General features: G+C 40.2%; 1 protein-coding gene across 4 annotated transcripts in view; it reads right to left on the bottom strand.

The window, feature by feature from the left end:
- Positions 1 to 21,306, bottom strand: part of TPD52L1 (tumor protein D52-like 1) — a 54,283-nt gene that overhangs the window by 19,451 nt on the left and 13,526 nt on the right. For all 4 annotated transcript variants that reach the window (XM_014966356.1, XM_014966358.1, XM_014966359.1 and 1 more), the window contains exons 2-3: positions 14,544 to 14,659; positions 7,247 to 7,395 (exon numbers count right to left, since the gene is read on the bottom strand). In XM_014966356.1, coding sequence (XP_014821842.1) covers positions 7,247 to 7,395; positions 14,544 to 14,659 — 265 coding nt within the window. The remainder of the gene's footprint in view (positions 1 to 7,246; positions 7,396 to 14,543; positions 14,660 to 21,306) is intronic.

Raw genomic sequence — 21,306 nt, 5'->3', positions numbered from 1 at the left:
TGCTTTAGGAAGAGCTTTAAAGAACAGAAAAATAACAGCGGTAAAACCGCAACGCAAGGCGCAGTACCTGCCAGCAGAGGCAAGGAACAGTCATTTGCCTCTCTGCAGAGCTTAAAAACCAAGCCCCCCGTCCCTGTCTCTCCAGCATTACCCATATCACTGTGCCTTCTTCATAAATACATTATTCTCTTTCCACAGAGCACGTTGCCTCACTGCGGCTGGTTGCGCTCTGTATCGATACACAGCACAGTGCTTGGGCTCAGTCATTTTTATCATCAGAGTTATATGTCATATTTACAGCATTCATTTGAGACCTTGCCAAACACTCAATGATCACCAACATACTCTCTCAGACTTCTGGGAATCTTCTCAGTTGTGTATAGCATTAATAATCCAAGCCAGCCAATTTTCATGTCCTCATCTAACACACACGGCACTCATTTTTACACAAATACATCATTAGTGTATCATTACTGATGTATTGATGATGTATTATCAAATACATCATGACTATGCCTTTTTTACACTAATACAAAGCCACCATAACCTCCCGAGTCAAACAGCATTATGCCAGATGCCCAGTAGCATTAGTAAAAGTAGAAACAGGTCCTTGATTTATGTAGTTGGAGTAGAAACACCTTCTCTGGTTTTGTGGCATTTAAACACACTCCATAGCACAGAAGAATTGCTGGTAGCAGCTAACAAGGATCATATTCCATGCTTTCACTTAGCCCTTAACAGTAAATATTTATAATGTATTTTATAGACATGAAAGATTATACAAACATGGTATATGAATTGCTGTCACAATTGTAAACGTCTACAGAATTGTAAACTCACCTGTGTCATTTTAAACATTACCATTCTATATGACGTTCACCTAAAAATTTTATCCATCATCTGATTATAATTTCTTTTTTAAAATAGGGTATTTCTTTAACAAAAGCAATTCTTTATAAAACTGATTGCTAGAGGTTATTGTAAAATATGCCGACATTGCAGTTATATTCTGATAATATGCCCAACACATTTAAAAGAAGCTTTAAAGATAACTCACATCTCCAGTACTGTAACATATGAATTAGGCAAAGGAGATTTGCAGCATATTTTGACTGCTTTTTCACCTGACAGTTTCATATACTGCATTTAAGTTGTACTATCCTATGACAACCAGGTCTCACTAGCTGATTTTTACAGCCAGCGAAAGCAAATGGAAGAAGATACTGTGTGAACAGAAGGTGTGAAGGAAATAGTGCTTTCCATCCAGGATAGCCAGGGAGCAGACATCTAGGGGGGTCAGAGAACTAGATGTTTAAATGACCAACATCATCTGCAGGATAAGACAGGACGATCACACCACATGCTATTCGATCTTGGTTCAGTAGAGAATTGCCCCTCACGTGGCAGAGTTAAATCTACCCTTCCTTCACAGGTGCAGTAGGTGGCCTCCTGACAGAAGTAAGCTACAAACATAATATTCATATTTGGCATGGCAAACTGCCCGTTTGACCCGCTGCAGTAAATTACAAACAATTTAAATTCAGCTGCTGTAAAATTAGTACATTTGCTAATTAGTATATCTTCATTCAGCATTGTGCCTCTCCGTCAGTGCTTGTTGGCAAAATTAATCCATTTTGAGAAACCCTCTTCTGTGATAAAGCTTACATAAGATGCAACAAAATGCAAACAACTAACAACAAAACCATGCAGTAGAGCAGAGCCTGGTAGCATAAGCCATGCCCTACGGAGCTTCCTTCTTTCTAGTTTTCAAACCATTAGTCGTCTTAAAAATGACACTCCTGGACTCCACTTAAAGCATCTGGATCTCTTGAGAAACACTCGGCTAGTAAATTGTTTTTCTGTTTATTTCCTATGCAAAATGGGGCTCAGAATTAACTAAATTATGCTCATGCTCAAATGAAATAAATGCATATACGAATGGCAGATAACACGTACATAAAACAGTCTCTAAAAGCATTCATATTGCCACTTTGCCCGCAAATGAACTCTAAGATTCTGTGGTGTTGGGTTTTTTTTTTTAGCGCTGACCTGAAATTCAATCCAACTTCAAAAGCAAACGACGACAGATGTACTTTTTTTTAGACATTCTTCCCTTTGCCAGGTATGTTAAGAATTAATTGAAACTGTGCTGGCACTTGGATGGGTACACACGCCTACACCAGCCCAAGGAAGTATGCCCCAGGTAGTTCCTCTCCCACTGAGAGCTGAGGGAACCAAACCTCTGCCAGATGCAGGGGCCCTGCCTGCAGCCAGGAATCTGTGCACAGCACTCAGCAATGTCCAGCAGCTGGGGACAGTCACAGGTCAGGAAAGGCACCAGACAAAGGTGACAAATACCCTGTGCTGTGTCCTGCACTGTGTTCTTCAAAACCTTCAGAAAAAATGGGAGATGCAATTGTGTGAAAGGCACTATTTGTGCAATGCAGCGATGAACAGGGGAAACCCAGGCAGTGGGGGGAGAGTTCATCTCCATGTAGAAAAGCCACAATATGTTGGCTTAAGCACAGACGAGCTTAAGACATTCCAGGTCAAAACTTCACAGTTCAGCACACCTTAAACTACGCCAGTAACACTGTCTGTGAGCTCTGTACTGTACACTAGATCAACACAATTACGCAGATACCCCAGCCTCCCTTTTCCTTCCTTCCCCTTTCCATCCTCTCCTTTCTTCCTCCTTTCCTTTCTCCTCTTCCGTTTTCCTTCATCTTTATTCCTCTCTCTTTCTTCTTTTGTTTTCCCTTCCCTTTCTTTTCCTTTCCTCCCTCCTCTTCTTTTCCCTTTCCTTCTTTCTCTTTCCTTTTGCTTCATCTCTGTTATTCCTTTTCCTTTCATTCCCTTTCTCCTGTTCCCTCTCCACTGACCCTTTTCTGGATATTTTTAGTCCTGATCATTCCAGAGATTCCAGTTTACACTCAGGTCCCCCCTGCCCTCCTTACAATTAGACAGACAGACATACGGATATCTATAATGTATGTATCTATATTTTCTGGTACACAATCATCATTACGGTGGAATTTTCCCTGAGAAATTAACACTATATCCACTACTCTGGAAGAGATCCCCTGACATTGCTGGGGGATTTCCATCAGCTGAAGCTTCTAGTGGACAAATATCTTTAGGAAAGGGACAATCAGAATAGGCTAAATTAACATCTCAAAGTCCTTTTTCTAACCTTATTTTCCATTACTTCACCCTTCCAAGTTCAAGGCCTGAGATACATGTGGAAAAGCAGCAAAAAAACCCCCTGTCTTTGAAGAAAGCATGGACATTGTCTGGTCTGACCCAAAGGACACACGGTCAGTGGAAGGGAAAGGCTCCCTGTACTTTCATACAGCACGGGCTCACATGCAGTTAATGTCCTTGGTAAAGCCAACGTGCCTGTCTCTTCACTTACACAACTGCTACATTTACTTGCAAATTTACAGAAGAAAATGTCAAAAGGTGTTTACACATTGCAATGAACAAAACACCCACATTTCTTTCACTACCACTCATAACAAGTATGTGTGTGGGAACGTGGTATACTAAATTCCTAAAAATCACAGCAGGACTGTGGTTGCCCATAAATTGTATCTGACTTCCCGAGAAAATTCTGAACCTCTGGAACACATTACTATATATTTAAAGTTATACTAATGAAGACTGCAGGTACAGTGAGAGATTGTAAGTCTCAAACACATGCAGCGCAACTATTACTTTCTATTTTCTCATCACCTGGCAGAAATTTGAACTAGAAAACATTAAGTTCTCACTATTTGTGGAAACCCATACAATTGTCCTCAGGTTCCCTATCAGCAGAATTAAGCTTGCCCATGTAGCTTTCAAGCAGTAGTCAACGAAGAGATCTTTATTCTGTCTCTGGAGGGAAAGGCCTAGTCCATGTTGAATGCTCTTGTCCCAAATCTCAGGTAAGTATTACATCCAAGAAGAGAGCAATATTGAAACCTTCCTAAAAAGGCTTCCAAAGACAGCCACCACCTGAGAAAGCCTCAGGCACTGTCTGGGAGACATGCTGCTCAGAGCTAGCACTTACAGTTCTTTTGATTCTGGCCACTAATTCATGAGATTTTCTGTTTCTACCACAAGTGACAATTTTTGTCTGTGAGGGCAAAAGATGAAAAGTCATTTTAAAAACACAGCTTTGCAAGACTCCTATTCTAGACAGCAGCCTTGCATGGGTCCACTTTCCATCACATCAAAGGCTTCCTAGTCCCCTGGTTGGAATCACTAAGTATATGGGCTCTGAGAGATTTCACTTCATTTCGCTACTACAGCCCTCAAGGAGAGAAGATGTTTTCTCTAAGTTTTTAGCTATTCTAATAATTTATTAACCATGGCAGAACTGCTGCTTGATGTCTGGAGTGTGATTTTTTGAAGGGGTTAGTAGCAAAATCCAATCGCTTTCCCCTCCCTAGAAGCTACCTCTCTAGTTATATTACTATTCCATCCACAGCCTGAAAGGTGCTTCATGTGAGGGACTGGTAAGGAGGATAAATTAATCTGTGTAACCTTCCCCTATATATAACGCAGTGCAATTCTGTGACTGCATTGAAGAATGCTATTACCTGGGACCTGTCTGTCTGAAAAAAATGGGGCAACAGGAGTCTCATGAAGTTCAACAAAAGGAAATGCAGAGTCTGGCAGCTTGGGATTAATAACCCCATGCAACTGTAAAGGCTGGGGACCAACCAGCTGGAAAGCAGCCCCACAGAAAAAGACCTGGAGTCCTGGTACACGACCAGTTGAACCTGAGTCAGCAGCATGCCCTCACAGCAAAGGTGGCTAACAGTATCCTGGGCTGCATTAGGAAGGAAGAGTGATCCCAGGTCGAGGGAGGTGGCTCTTTCCCTCTATTCAGCCCTGGTAAAGGCCACACCTGAGTGCTGGGTCCTGTTCTGCGCTCCCCAGTACAAGGCAGACACGGACATACTGACTGTTCTGCGCTCCCCAGTACAAGGCAGACATGGATATACAAAGTCCATACAAGTCCAGCAAAGGGCCATAAAGATGTCTGAGGGACTAGAGCATCTCTCATATGAGGAAACACTGAGAAAGCTGGGACTGGTCAGCCTGGAGAAGAGAAGGCTGGTGGGGGGATCTCATCAATGTGTATAGATAACCTGATGGAAGGGAGTGGAGAAGATAGAGACAGACTCTTCCCAGTGGGAGTGTTGGACCAGACAATCTCCTGACGTTGCTGCCAGCCTCAACTGTTCTGTGTCCTGCGATTCTGTATAAAACTAGGTCAATCTTTATGAAAGCTATCTTCTTACCTTAATGCACTCTGCAGTGAAAATCGGAAGTATGGAAGGCTAGAGAGCTGTGGAAACTACTGAAGCAACACCAGTCAAACAGTTTTAACTAAGCAAACATGCTGCATTCAGGTTACATAAATCTTTTCCTTTGTAGCAAAATGTTAATTAGAAAAGCTCAAGTATGGTCTTTGTAAATATCCCTGTGAAGACATTTTTGATGATTCCTTAAACTAAAATAAACAACCTCAAAATATGCCAACATTACCCTGCTTCTAGCATCTAAATAAGAATGAATTATCTATGTTTAAAATATAAATAAAAAAACCCTGCATTGCTAGAAGCTAACAGCCTATCCACCCACCTCTATTTGCTGGAAACCTGATCTTTAAAAAGGTGTGTGTGGGAAGTCATTCCAGTTGAATGCCTTACCACCATGAAAGCAAATTAAACTGGAGGCAATCACTTGCTTCTAGTGACCAATATCCTCTATAGTACAAAGCCCTGCCTTCTTTAACAGATTATACTAAAAATCAGTGCACAAAAAATAGCAGAGGAAATGAACAAGGAATTGAAAAATGCATTGTGATTCTGGTCATCATAATAAGTGAAGGACTTTCAGGTGTATTTCATACAAGGCTGAAAAATGCAAACAACATTACAGGTTCTCTTTAGAGAAAAACAAAGCTGATTTAAAAAAACCCTGATTTGATACAAAAAAAGCTGCACATTACTGTCGCAAATGCAATGTCTTACTAGAGGTAGTTAGAATTGCTTTTGCATACCTTAAAGAATGAATTAATGAGAAGGAAACAGATTGTACAGAACTGTATTTTGAGCCTGACATAATGTTCAATCTACGGAGGACATTGAGAAGGAAACAGATTGTACAGAACTGTATAATGACATAATAATCTTCAATCTACGGAGGACACCATCCCTTTCAGCTCTAGCTTTTCTCCTTTGCTCTGTATGAAAAAAAATTACTTTTTTTTTTAAGGATAGCAATCCTTTAATGATAATTTCTGACACATACATATCAAGCATGCTCAGGCAAACTCCTAAGCTATCTGTGGCCAACCATTTAAAATGTAAATGCTTAAAAATAGTCAGAATCTCAAGTTTAAATTTAGTCATTTCAGGTGGCATCCATCCTGTGAGCTAGGTCATGAGTCTTAACTAGTTGTTCTGACACACTTTACAGAACTGTTTCTGAGAGAAGTCCACCCTTCTGCTTCTAAGTCCACTTTAACCCCTGGAACGCATCCTTAAATAGAGAGCTTAAAAAGATTATTAACAAAAAAAGGACAATAATTTAGTGCTTAATTGTTCTCTGTGGCTTTGAAAAGTTCCCCGTTAAAGAAAAGTGGTTTTAACTTCCAGAAAAAGCACAGCAGCTACAAAACCCATTAAGACTGAGTGAAAGCAAAATTTATCTACTTAAAACATGTCTTTTTAAAATTTAAAATTACTAATTGAGGATTTAGAAGTCTAAAGTACAGGCATGTAAATATTTTGAACTTTTATTTTTTAAAACAGGGTTTTCATTCTTACTAAATCAGAGAATCTTGGTGAGTAATGCTATCCCATTGCTATTTTGGTGCAGCAACAATGAATCACCACTATTATTTAACACATCCATTCTGAAGAATGCCAGATTACCATGATTTGTACTGGCATCAGTGTACTGGCGTGAGCGTCAGCCAGAATTAGGAAGCAGTTGGACCATGGACATCAAGATTTTCAAGGGCACAAATGGATTCCTGCTGCGCAGTTCCACATAACTACTTGTGGATGCTCATGACCGTGTGATTTATTGGTTTTGAAATTCCAATAAAAAAGTAGCAGCCTCCCTGACATCTACTCCACTCAGCAGGTATTTCAATTGCTAAATTTCATACCAGGGCTCATCAAGGCAATACCTCCAACATGCTACATAACATATAATGAATCCGTGCAAGGTCTGTACTCACGCAGAAGTTGTCTGCATATCATGCCAGCTTTTGCTGAAGTTCTGCTTCAGTTCATTCATCAGACTTATGCCAAGCTTTTGTTTAATTTCAACCAGGTGCTTTTCTTTGGCTGCTAGCACTTGCCGCAAAGTTGAAATTTCATCCTCTAGCTAAGAGACACAAAGAGGGAGGAGAAAGGAGAAAGGGGTTAGCTTGTTCCTACAGAACGATAAACACACTATGTCAAGAGATTAAATGACTCTCACATAAACTTGCATTTTTTGTAGGTGACTACAGAGGCAGAGAGATTCAAGTACTTATGGAAATCACAAAGAAACATCCAGAACAGAGCTGACACTACATTAAATTAATATCCTGAACTGTGTCACCTATGTGCACCATCACACACATGCATTTGATACGAGAGAGAATCCCCCAGTAAGAAAGTGACTATTGAGCAACATGACCAAGATCTGCCTTAGGGCATTAGGAGTCTCAAGCATCAGATTTCCATCCACTCGTAAAATGGCAATGGGCAGAACAAGAGAAGAATGGATAATTCAGGCAGATAGCTCTCTCTGAGTGCACAGGATTTTAACATCATATTTGCAGTTTTTTAGTCTTCCACTCATGAAAAAAACAAAAGATGCAAATTCTTAGGAGCAGGTTAAAAAAATAATTCGCATAGTCACATATGAGTTGAGAGTATCATAAAAAGTTACATCCTTGTCGCTCGAGTCATATCTATATTTTTAGACCCTACATATTTCAAAATAGTAACGTGAAAATATATAGCAGATGGACTGTTAACATTGAGTGAACAGGTCCTACCAAAGCATAGAAGACATTCAGAAGACATAGCAGATTAGCCTTTTCAGAGCTCTTAGTCATTAACCCAACTGTGCGAATTCAAGTTGTGGAGACACCATTCAGTCTGAACACAGCAATACAATTCTCCATGCCGTGGACATGATTTGAAACAATTAAACCAAGCCAGTGCTCTATTGAGGCAAGGACCAGGACACTTGACCAAGAGGAGGGACCACTGAACGATTCACTGGGGTCACCTTCTTCATCCAAGAGCCTCCCAAGCCAGTTACACGAGCAGCACTCAGAGGGACTGAAGCTAACAAGGACAAGTGACACCAGAGCAGCTGCCTTTCACTTCAGGTTTAGAAGTTCCCTTACCGACTATGTTCCTTCCTCCATATGTTAATAGGACGACATATGGTAACGTATCTGATTACCATATGTTAAGTTCCCTGGAACCACAGTCTCCCTGTGATTTAACTCCATAGGCTGCAGGGAATGAGGCAAGCACCAGCTGCATCAGTTGCTGACCTCCAAGGCTATATTTAGGATGTAAATACCAGCATTATTTTTATTTTACACATTCATGAATTCTGCTTCCTTGTAAAACTGGCTGCAAGCTCATTGTTCTTGGAAAAGTCTCACCCTTGAATCCCCCAGATATCAGCTTCTCTTTTGTCATTACCTGCTATCTAAATTATTAAAGCAGCTCGGGAATTAAGCAGCAAGACTATGAACACAAGGCAAAATGAGGACCTCAGTGAAGCAGATACCAGTATTCACTGATGCCTGTGATGCCAACACTTCACCAGTAGAATACTTAACAATCCAAAATTGCTTTAGTCCTTCCCATATCCTTTATGCTCCATTGTATTCCTAACCCGCAAATGAAAACCTGTCAAACGGCAGAATGAGTTCCTCTTCCTGAGGGGATAACTGGTTAAATGCTTACAGAAAGAAGAAATCACAAATGCCAGCATCCCTCAGATGGCAGTTCAGAGCTCCCTTTAGTTGTTTCCCACCCACAACAACCCCCCCCCCAGCGCACAAGTCTGCCTGAGTAATACTGGTAAAGAACCTAACTTAAACTAATACTAGTATGCTTACATGTACTTAAACATTAATGCTTTCCATATGGGCTAGACAGGCTGATCGTTAGGTACCTGGATACGTAAACGTTTGAGGGCTTCTATTAAAATTACTTTCCATCTGTTCCATTGAATAGACACCTAAAGCTGTAAAGCCCTAAGCAAGCATTAACCATGTGCTCAATGGCATAAGCATGAACAACATTTTTGACTGTATTAAATATAATACATTATTTTTCCTTAACGATCAGAGTATGGTTTTGATTTGACAAAATCCTTCTCAAGTTCCATCATTTTAAAATAATGGGACATACAAAGCCTCCCTGAAGTGTTCAGATATCAGTGATTGAAGACTGAAGTAGGCAGAAAGGATTAGGGATTTATAGTGGGATCCTGAAAAGCATTTAAGTAGGTTACATACCTAACTCCCATAGAAGTCAGGCATCACCTGCTTAGGCATTTTTGAAAAGTCCACAGTTATAAATGCAGGCGCCATGATGAAACTAGGGCTTCAGTCAACAGAAATATATGTGTCTATTCCTCACGTTTCCCTTCTAAGCGAAACAGAGTCAGAAGAATAGAGATGCATCACATAGGGATAAAGTTCCCTCCTCCCTTTTTGTAGGCTTAGGAATCAGAGTTAATAGTTGTTTTTCCTTTCCTCTGTTATTGTGTGGGACGTGTAAAAGCAAGGAGAGGAGCTGACCCCCTAAGACGCTGTGATTCCCATGATTAGCTGACATGAGTAGCATGTAAATCACATGAAGGTGAGACCTCAGGAAAATATCCACAATTATAGATCTCTCTGAAATCTGGGACGGACTAATAATATGGAAGAAGGACAGTGAAGTTCAGCACACAAACACAAAAGTATTTTGCCTTGTTTTGCTTGTCTTGATTATTTGAGGGCAAATTGTATGTCTTAGGAGGTTGAACATTCTTTTAAGACGGTGGCATGCCTGAAAAAAACCACCCCAGCAATTCTCCAACATATAATCTTCCCCGTTTTTGCCAGCAGACACTCACAAAACACAAACCAGAAATCGCTTATTCAGTAAAATGGAGCATTTTGGATAAACTACTATTGATAAAAAATTATGTCAGTTGGTATTACCTATATTCTGAGATACACATAGTACTGTGTAAAATGTGGAGGTGAAAAGATTCAGCTATTGGTTGGAATAACAGCGATGACTGGGCTGAATGATAAGCTGAATAGTAAATTCAGCATCTATTATGTTTGCTTTAAAGATCAAGCCAGTAAGCAATTAAAATATTAAGAGACCCCAAGGGAAAACAGAGCCAGCATAGTTAAATGTGTACGTTTAAGTTAGATTAAGTGTAGTGCCCTGGCCTGGCTGTTTGCCCAGCCCTCATCACCAGGAGAAAGCCTACCAGGTAAAAGCCATCACAGAAAAAAAAACAAGGACTATTTTTAAAGCAGATCAGTTCCTAGATCTAGTGGAGAGAGGTGTGCAAGTACCTGTTTGGGTACAGCACAGTGGCCAGGAGATGGAGAAGAGAGGAAGGCAGCACATGCACCACACTGACGTGGAGTACTGACGTGTACCACAGCCATACATCACTACTGAAAGGAAGGCAGACATGGCTGTTGAGGAGGGAGAACTACCTGAGGGACAGACCTTGTCAGGTATCATATAAAGAAATAAAAAGCGAGTTATGCAACCAACATAATGTCCCAAGGGACTCCCACTGTCCCCTGTGAGCTGGTGCACCCATCTTTGGTCTCACCACCAGGCTTCACCCCTGCACTGTAAGAAAAGCTGGAAAACATGTAACACACACAAAAAACGTAACAAGAAAGGACCAGCTATATGACTGGTAGGAAGAGCAACTACAAGGGTGTACTTCATAACCGAAAGAGGTTCACTTTGTGAGGAAGAAGAAAATATTTTACTTCATTTCATTGGCTTTCAAAAAAACTAGTGATCATTATTGAAGCGTTATCCCTTTTCAAAACTGCTGAGGATTTTAACAGGTATACTAAAATGCATAAAATATTTGTAAGGAAATGTGAGGACCTTACTACGGTAGCCTTTTAAAGAAAGTAGTTGTAACTGTGAACAGAATAACGCAGCACAAAAAATAACAGGCACTTCGTCTCTGCACCAAATCACATAGCTCGAATTTTACACCTCCAGGCTGAGTACCTGTTGATTTGTAAGTTTTAACTTGGGTGAACAGCACCCAGAGACACCAACAATACACATACATAAAATTAGTGATGAGTTTGCAGAAAAAGGTACTCACATCTTTCCTCAAACTGGGAATAAACATGCGGCAACACACATAGTTGAGCTCAGAACCTGAGCATCACCTTTAGAAAGCTAGCAGATCAAACCAGTGCTTTTGTGGAGGTATGGGAGGGGGAAGACAGCAAGGAGTAAATGACTACTTTGATGAGTGTAATGGCAGGACAGCTGACAGCAGTGAGCAAGAGAACTCAAAACCTCAGCCCCCGTCATGACTCAGGAGTCATTGTACCGTGCTCCTCACGCTGAGAAAGGAAGGAGGGGGGTGGGAGATCTGTTCTGCCAATAAGCTTCTGGCCTTGTGTAAAGTTTGGGGGCTACAATTTTCTGCTATTATTCTGAAGCATCAGACTGACCTCTGTTAACTCAAATGACTGTTAGAAGTTCCTTAAGAGTTACTGATTTTATTTGCATTGTAGAAATTCCCAGGCTTGATTAGGGTCAGGGCCCTGATGTCTTAGCCAGGCTAAAAATACAAGAACAGAGTTAGTCCACGCTCTGAAAAGCTTCCAGTACAGAGACCACTAGCAGGGAAATAGGAAAAAAGATGAGAAACTTGTCAGAAAAACAGCAGTGCTAGTTCCCCTCCTAATGCCGGGGAAGGATGGAGGAAGAAGACAGAGAATATATATACACAGCAGATACACAACACAGAGATGGAACATATTTTTTTCTGTTTTAATACATGTACAACAGGGGCTCACAACAGTTCCCCCTTATGTCAACTATTAAGTGATTGCAGCATTAAGGAAGATTTGAACCTTTCAGAACAGTAAGACAGCAAGTGCTTGTTCCTACAGGCTCAAACAGGCATTACCTAACATATAAGGACATGGAAGAAAACAAAACTACCACGGGTGGAAGACAGAGGGCTTGAAATTAAATACTAGCAGCTTTTCAAAAGGAAACATTAGAAACCTCTGTGGGAACTGGCTTTCTGGAGTCAAGGTCTTCCACATTTTTTCAGTCTTTTCTAAGAATTATAAGCCTCATTTAAGTTTAGACTTTTTTCACTCTAAAGTCAAGTTTTTCCAAACATTTCTTAGCATAATTATCAGTTTTATTTTGTTTTCAAGCATAAGCTGTATGCCAGTAAACTGCTGTGAGCAATTCAGAAAATAATTTCTAGGTCAGCCAAGATCACAATATTTGAAAGGCAATCTCTCAGTAGTGTGTTGGTACATGAATCAAAGCATTTCTACCAGGAACCACTGAGAACTCTCTGCTCCCACAGGAATCAGCAAGCAGGAAGGATGCCCAGAAACTGTTGAGATAAATTCTCTCGAGAGGCATATCATTCTCAGATAGCTGCAGGAAGTTGGTTTGGTTTTTTTTTTTCCTTCCTTGTTTTCATCTGCCTCTTGAGTCCCTTTCAGCAGAGAATTACAGAATGCCTGAGGTTGGAAGGAAACTCTGGAGGTCATCTGGTCCAGCCCCCTGCCCAAGCAGGGCCATGTGGAGCCAGTTGCCCAGGACTATGCCCAGAGAGCTTTTGAGTATCTCCAAGGATGAAGACCCCATAACCTCTTTGGGTGCTGTCACACTCAGAGTAAAAACGTGTTTCCTGATGCTCAGAAGGAACCTCCTGTGTTTCAGTGTGTGCTCATTACCTCTGATCGTGATGAAAATACAATAATGAACATCCCAACTTCTATCTCATTGCTATGTGATGAACTGAACATATTTACAGATGTGACAGGATCAGCAAAGTAGTAAAAATTAACTAGCAATTCATAAACACAAGGCCTGATTAAAGTTCAGAAGGAACCTCCTGTGTTTCAGTGTGTGCTCATTACCTCTGATCGTGATGAAAATACAATAATGAACATCCCAACTTCTATCTCATTGCTATGTGATGAACTGAACATATTTACAGATGTGACAGGATCAGCAAAGTAGTAAAAATTAACTAGCAATTCATAAACACGAGGCCTGATAAAACATTAAAGCGAGAAAACAATCTTTTAGGTTTTCTTTCACCAAAAAATCCTAAATCAGCATTGAAGGTAAATGACTTGACAGTCACTTGAGTGACTTCTTAAAGTATTTAATATTACAACTTAATATTAATTTAAATATTTTTGTTGTGTGAAAGACAGGGATCAATCTCTGCAAAAGAACAGTCTTCTGGATGTGCCCATTCTGTGTGTAATAGCAGCAAATGCTTCACAGAGCGCTGTGGAACAATTACAAAGGAATGGTTTTTGCCTTGCTAGTTTCCACTTTGAAGGTGTACGCTCCCAGCCTAAATTCTGGGTTTCCTATTATTCAAATGGGTTTTTATGTTATTCTTGCTATGTGAAGTTTTCCAACCTGCTGTCTTAAATATTTGTTTTTTCAATTAAGACAAAACCAACACCCTCTCTTCATACAGCTGTGATTTCCATCATTTTTCTTATATTTAAAAATAAGTAAACCCTCACTGTTTCCCATTCTCTCATTTTCCATTTTGGAATTTCACTTTTGTTTCTGCAGTATGAAGCAGCAGTAATTAAAACTGATTTCACCCTTCCATTGTAGACCACATCTAGACAATCTCTTAATCTTTGTAATAAAAAGACCACAGGGCTCACACCTTTTTCCTCCAATCTCCTTGCTATGAAGTTATTTCTAAACATCTTCATGGTGTCATGACATCTCCTGAAGCTCTTTAATTAAACAAACAACAAATGAAATACAAAAGTATACCCTCTCTAAACACATCAGTGCCAAAGGAAACAAAAATGTGGTGAAATTACTGTGTTTATCATCATCAATCTCATCTGGAACCATCATCATTACCTTTTCCTCTAAGCACCACACAAAGACTCTTTTCCATCAGGTGTCACAACCACTGTTAACAACAATACCATAGATCTAATAAGAACACCACCTTTCATTCTTTATAAAGGAAGGTTTATAAATAAAGACATATCTTGACTAAAATGGTAAGGTATATTTAACTTTCTCTCTACAGTCATCAAGTAGAAGATACTTAATCTTCAAAAAATATCTAAGGAATTTAATTGCTTCATAATTACTGTAGCCTAGAATAATTTTACTAAAAAGGAAGAGCATACCTTTATGATGCATACTTCCCCTACAATTAGTTTCTTCCAGTTTAAGGAAGTACAAACAGTAACACTCATAGAAATTCAAATTCATTACCTTGGCTAGCTCAATCTTTAACTCCTCCTTTTCTTCTTCAGAAATCATACTGTTGAAATCAACGTCAGTGACCACATCTTCATCTGCTTCATGCAAAGACTGCGTTTCCAACAGGCCTTAAAGTGAAAAGTTAAAAGGTCAAGACAACTATATCAATTATTTCAGCTATGATATTAACCTCCCCTAAAATCTAAGAACGATACAATATTCACCCACTAGGAAAAAACCCAAAGAAACAACAAAACAACCTTTTCCTTCTAAAGGTCATTTGAATTCTGCTTCTCTGCTTCTGAACAGCTACTGGAAGTATCAGATGATAATCTCTGCACAGAAGCAATTTAATATGTGAAAGCAATTACCTTGGACCCCACTAGTCCCTGATGAGGCATTTACTTGCTTCTAACAATACAGAAGAAAAGAGAAGGGGGGTGGGATGAGGATTGGGAGAGGGGGTAGGAGAAAAAAAAAAGCTTTTTCCTTAAAATAAGCAATCTGGTTAATGTGCATCACTGATGTGAATAGTGGCAATAACACACTGAACAATATAGGAAGTATATACTGAGCCAAAATTGCTTTAGAAGTACGTCTTATTGCAGCAATTTGAGAACCTTACAGATGTACACAGTTTTCAGAAGCAAATGCCCAACCTACTGTTTGAACTTTGTAAGTGTTAGAGAGAAGCGTGCCATGATTGCTCAATCTAAACCTGTGATGGATGAACAATTATACTGGACCTCCAGTTACTGCTTCTGTGTGTCCAAGACCAGGATCAGTAGGTATGATTACCAAGATAAGCACACACATCAATGTTTGTGAGACTTGAGCCTGCCTGGTATAGTATATACAGAGGAAACGAAATATATCCTATCTCCCAATCATTCAGCAAAGAGAATGATTGCTGGGGTTCCAGCCATTAATAGCCTCTCATTCTTCATTGTCTGCAAACAAAACGACACAAAACACTGTTGCTCCTCTGGAACTTGTTTTAAAGTTCTCAATCTGTTTCTATTGTGGAAGAAAATTCTCCTCCAGGCTACAGCTGGGACAGCACTTTTCCCTGTATTTCAGTTCTTTAGAAGGGTAATCAGCGATCTCAGCTAACCCTGACATCTGTATACTGCTTAATACAGAAGAGATCTCTTTCTCAGTCCATAGAGGACTGTATATTCTATTACATAGAGATTAGAATTTAACTTTGTTAAGTTTTGCAGTAGGGAATAGGGGTTACAAGCAGCAAGTCTGGAGTATTCAACAACTTGAAACTGAGTACTTTATATTTTCATGCAGAAAACAAAACTCCCTCCACCTTTCTGTCATTTCTCCCACCTAGAGTTCCTCAGGGTACCTGGATTTCCTTCTATTTAATAGAACAGAACTGATTTGATTCATACCATAAACTTCACTGCAAAGCACAATGTGGTGAACTCAGCCTTGTTAATTACAGCCTCCCCTGAGTGGGAAGATAAAGAGTAGCAACACAGGTGCTGAACCCCTGTCTGGCATCACATGCAAGAACAAAGCATCAGCCTTAAGCACAAAACCTTTTAAAAAACATGAAAGCATACAGAAGCAGTTCGTACCTTAGCTATTACCCAAAAAGCAGCTTGCCAGGAAAACCTAGATTGCCAAAGTCACAACAAAAGAAAAGCACATTTATTCAGTAGGAATACTCCCAAATCACTTTTGTTAACACCCCTCCATCTCTAAACACAATTGTTGTTTGGTATTTGAGGTGTTTGTTGTTTGAGGATTAATAGAGTTGCTATGGGATTCAGGCTAAACTTAGTCCCCACGGTGTTGAAAGGCGTCTCTGTTTTTTCACGGATGGAGGAGCAGCAGCACAGGGCAGCTCTTGGAAAAGCTGGGAAGAATCTCAGGGGCAACAGAGTTAAGGCTGAAAACCTTTAAGCAAAGTCTTGGGGTAGATGTGAGATTAGGTGATCTTGGAGCAACTGATACTTGAGCTAAAAAGCAGACAGACCTGTGCTCAAGGGACAGCATTAGTTTGGAATTGGCTAGGTAAAGGGGCCAGAATCACTGGACAATGGTTAGATAGAGATGGAAGCCAACATGGGCCAAAATCACCAAAGACAACTGAGTAACATTTAACTAGCCCCAATGGTTGAACTCAAACTGAAATTACAATCCATTCCAAAACAGCACATGCATGTCAATCTCCTCCATGATCCTCTGCAACCTCATCCACTGCCAGTCCCAATTTTTATCTCTTGCTTCTCATCTAAGTCCTTTGCAATCTAGTCTGATCCTTCAGTCTCCACTGTCTTATTCAAGCCACTACCAGAGCCTTCCCTAATGATCACTGTCCCTCTGCAGAGGCTTCACTTCAGTCATCTCACAGTTCCAGTCTGAACATCTTTCCACCATACTATGGGTGGTTCATCCAGTCTCAGTTCTGAAACTCCCTCATGAGCATTGTCACAAGCAACCTTCTCTCTTCCTCTTCCCTTGCTGTGCTCATTCTCTGTCTTTCCTTCACGATCCCTGTTTTTTCCAGCCATGTCTAGTAACTTTCAGTCCTGAACTTCACCTTCTGTTGCCATTCTACTCTGTTGAAGACAGCTTCATTGGTATCCTCTCACCACTTATGACTGACCATTTTAGTCCTGGGCTAGGTCTATCAGCTTAGGCAGGGTGCTTCAGTTCAAGCCCTAGGTCATCTGAACTTCTCAGTCTCTTTTTTCCACTTGAGCAATAGAAACTCATTTCTTGAAATCTGACCTGAAAAGACCTATTCACCAGTGTCTGGGGCTACCCTCACAGACCATTTCTCTAATTTGCCTAAATTAGTCTTCAGCTTAGGAAAGGCAGGAATAAAAAACTGAACACATTAGGAAGAAAACAGGCTTCCCGAGGCAGAAGAGATCTCAACTCTTCCCATCTACTGAGAATGTAAACATAGAACTCTGCCCCTGTGATTTATATCCTAGAGAATTTAGCCTCCACAATTTTAAGCAACTGCAGAGCAAAGTGTGCAGGCAAGGTTCCCAAGACTGTTCTTAGCCTTTTTTTTTTTTAAAAAACTTATGTGCCTGTCACTATTTCCTTTAATAACCACTGAGTCCTGTATTAGATTTCAAACAGAGTTAACAGTCTCTTAAAACAAGTTTCATGAAAGCAGGCAGCTGGTAGAAAAGATTTAAAGTGATTTCGCCAGCAGAGCCAATGCTGGATGAGCTCATCCTTACATGCGATATCAAAGAAACCAAACAGGGAAGAAGGATCATTTATCAAATCTGTTTCACAACAACAGAAAAAAATGTCCAAGTTTGAACTTCTGAGTACCACAGCATCCATTCCACCAAAGCACACCTTCTGTGAGATTCCTACAGCACCTTACCCGGGAGGAGTGCAGCACAGCCTCAGGAGCAACTATAGTATTAACTTGATTCAAGGAAGTCAGTAACTACAAGACACAAAACCATAGGAAATTAGGCTATTGCCATCTTCCTACTCATAAGACAACTTGTTAGTTCTGCAGTCTCCAAGGAGAACAGGAACCTACAGCAAAACTCCCACCCATATATAAGAATTGGTAATGATTTTGGTAGTAAAACAGCTCTTATTGCTAGTATTCCTGACCCCAAAATATTCTCCCACCTTCTACTCTGTGCAGGAGGCACAGCCTCTTCTCAACCTTCCTTCCAGGGTCCTTTCAACTAGGCAGCCTGGGAAACACACCTTTTCAGACATTGGTTATAGATGTACCAAGTACAGAAGCATAATAGAATATAAGAGCTCAGTGGGATGGCTGCTATGCCTTGAATTAACCACGAGTAATTCTTTAATAATCAAGGAACAAGACAGGATCCTATTTAGTGCGTTTAATCTAGCTACACATTTTATTAAACACACTTCATCTAACAATTCACGAAAACACGTACAAGGATGAGTTGATTCAGCTAAATGGCTAGAGCTGACTCCTAGAATGTAAGCATTTTTCTGCACTACATATCAGAGCGCCAGATTTAGGTATCTAAAAGCCAGAAATTTAAGATAAAACTGCATTTTTATACTTCAACATATGCATTCAATTCCAATAACTGGAATTGACCTCCACGTACTTGTCTGAAGTAGAGGTTTTGCAAGTTTCATTCAGGCAGGCCACTAACAGATTGGATGTGAGGATAGAGCCCACATACCACCACTTGCTAGCATCTATTATCTTCTCCTCCTCCGTCTTGTCCAGATTAAGCCAATCCTGGTTCTCCTGAATTTAATTTCAGTTGCTGTGCCTGGTGCCCAGCCATCCTCTTCCACAGCAAAATCACGTTAAGAGGCACCAATGGAGCAGAAGCCACTGTAGAACCTATTCTGTGAACTTCCCACCCCTTATACTCCAAAGTCAGCTGAGGAGACCTCGTTGTCTATTCCTTTCTCTCCACTTTTTCCAGTTGCAATCAAGTTCAATCCAGAAGCTCAATCAAGATTTAGCTCTGGGATGTGCAATTTCAGGGACAGATGCAAAGCTCAGCTCACCTCTCTCATTATCTCTTGCAGATAGCCCCTCCTCTTGTGGCCTGAGAGCACTAGGAACAAGATCTGAAGGTCCCTATGATCTCATACAACCTTATATTCCTACAACATATTATACTAAGAATATACTCATGTGTAACTTATCTATCCTCCACAAACAGGAAAACTAGTGATTTTCTGGATGTACATCGCTTCAAAAGAAAAAAAAAGCCCTGATAAAGTATGGGAAAGCATATAGTAGGTATAAAGCAGTGCAAAGAACTGTTTGGCTTTTACTTTAAAGAAAGTTTTAGTACTTACTGTCACAGATAATTTGATAAAATATGCAGGAAATATGAAAAGTATGGGATTATCAGCAATTAGGAACTGCAAGTCATACAGAAAGATCCAACTCAAAACAATTGAGTGAACAACCCTTTGTATTAGGATATTTATACAGGAAAAGTAGGGGGTGGATAGCTGAGGGAACACATTTAATATGATCTTCTGAAAGATTCATACGACAAGATAATATAACCACCATACAAGGAGTTACAGTATGCTGAAACAATTCACGGGCATTTTTGAGTTTTCTCCCAAAAATCATGGTAGTTGTGGCTGAGACTGTGGCTTTACTGTCTGCTGTTAAATCTGACTTAACGCAAGAAACTGCTTCAGCATTGATCTGTACCTGTGCATATGTTTGCTACTAGTATTGCAGGGATGACAATTAAATAAACCATTTAGAACCTACAGGATCTGTAACTATTTCACAAAATTTAAATTAACCAAAGAACACAATGATAAAAACCAAGACAGATTTTTTAGACTCATTTAGGTATCTTAAGATTAACTGCACGAAGGTGTTTTAATCAGTGTTTTTTAATGTGTTTTCACAGAATGGTAGCGGTTGGAAGGGACTTCTGGAGATCATCTGGTCCAACTCCCCTGCCAAAGCAAGTTCACCTACAGCAGGTTGGTCATGAATGCATCCAGGTGGGTTTTAATTATCTCCAGAGAAAGAGATTCCAGTCTTTCTGGGCAGCCTGTTCCAGTGCTCTGTCACCCTCAAAGCAAAGCGTTTCCTCATGCTACATGAAATTTCCCCTGTTCCAGTTTGTGCCTGTTGCCCCTTGTCCTGTCGCCAGGCACCACCGAAAAGAGTCTGTCCCCATCCTCTTGACACCTGCCCTTTAGATATTTGTAAGCATTGATAAGATCCCCTCTCAGTCTTCTCTTCTCCGGGCTTAACAGACCCAGGTCTCTCAGCCCTTCCTCATAAAAGAGGTGTTCCAGTCCCTGATCACTACCACCAGAAGTTCTCTGTGCTTCTTGAACTGGGGGGCCCAGACCTGGACACAGTGCTCCAGATGTGGCCTCACCAGGGCAGAGTAGAGGGGGAGGATGACCTCCCTGGACCTGCTGGCCAGTCTTCTTAATGCACTCCAGGATACCACTGGCTTTCTTGGCCACAAGGGCACATTGCTGCCTCATGGTCAACTTGTCCATATTCACCTCAGGCTCACATTCTAGAGTATTACATATCAGGCTCATTTTTGCACGTTGACCTTGTTAAAAGAGAAAAGAAACAAAACCCACCCCACACCTTATTGGCAGTGATGTCTGTTGAATTAACCATAATGACAGCAAAATTAAAGGCAAGAACATCAAATTTTTGCTTGTGTACGTTCTCCGACATTCATTTCATGTGGATATACAGATGATCATTTATCCTAACAAAACAGTAAAGAACTGAAGCCCTTTTAATGATCTAAGGTTTTTGTTTCTCAACCAGTTAACAAGGTAGGTATACTATTTTTATCTAATATGAATTTCAAATAGTGAGAAAACATAAATGTATATCCCTTCTAGTAAACAAAATTACATTACAGCTTCTTTTGCCATGTTGTTCTATGGTAGCTAACAGCAAAACAGAAGAATTGTTTCTTATTTAAAATTGGAAAACACTTGTTTACATATTCAAATTGCAATTAAGTCTTCAAAGGGATGAAGTGGTAAGTAGAACAAAGGAACTGTCCAGACGTTGCATTAGTGTCTTTGATCTTCTTTATAATGTAGTCTTAATGCCAGATATAGAGATTAAGGGGAAAAAAGGGACTAGAAGCATATACAGTATATAATTACATTGATCAGAAAAACTATTAAAAATTGCAAGTATTTCCAGTCTCATTTATTCCACTCGGAAGTTATTATGGGAGGATTCACCCAGAAAACAAAACTACTTGAAGGAAGATCTTCCCTTTTGTGTTTGGCTCTAACTGTGGACAAG

This window comes from Calidris pugnax, unplaced genomic scaffold (assembly GCF_001431845.1).
Source record: "Calidris pugnax isolate Ruff unplaced genomic scaffold, ASM143184v1 scaffold31, whole genome shotgun sequence".
In the NCBI taxonomy this organism is placed as follows: domain Eukaryota; kingdom Metazoa; phylum Chordata; class Aves; order Charadriiformes; family Scolopacidae; genus Calidris; species Calidris pugnax.
The sequence above is the reverse complement of the archived record's forward strand: the minus strand, read 5'-3'. Positions and strand labels throughout refer to the sequence as shown.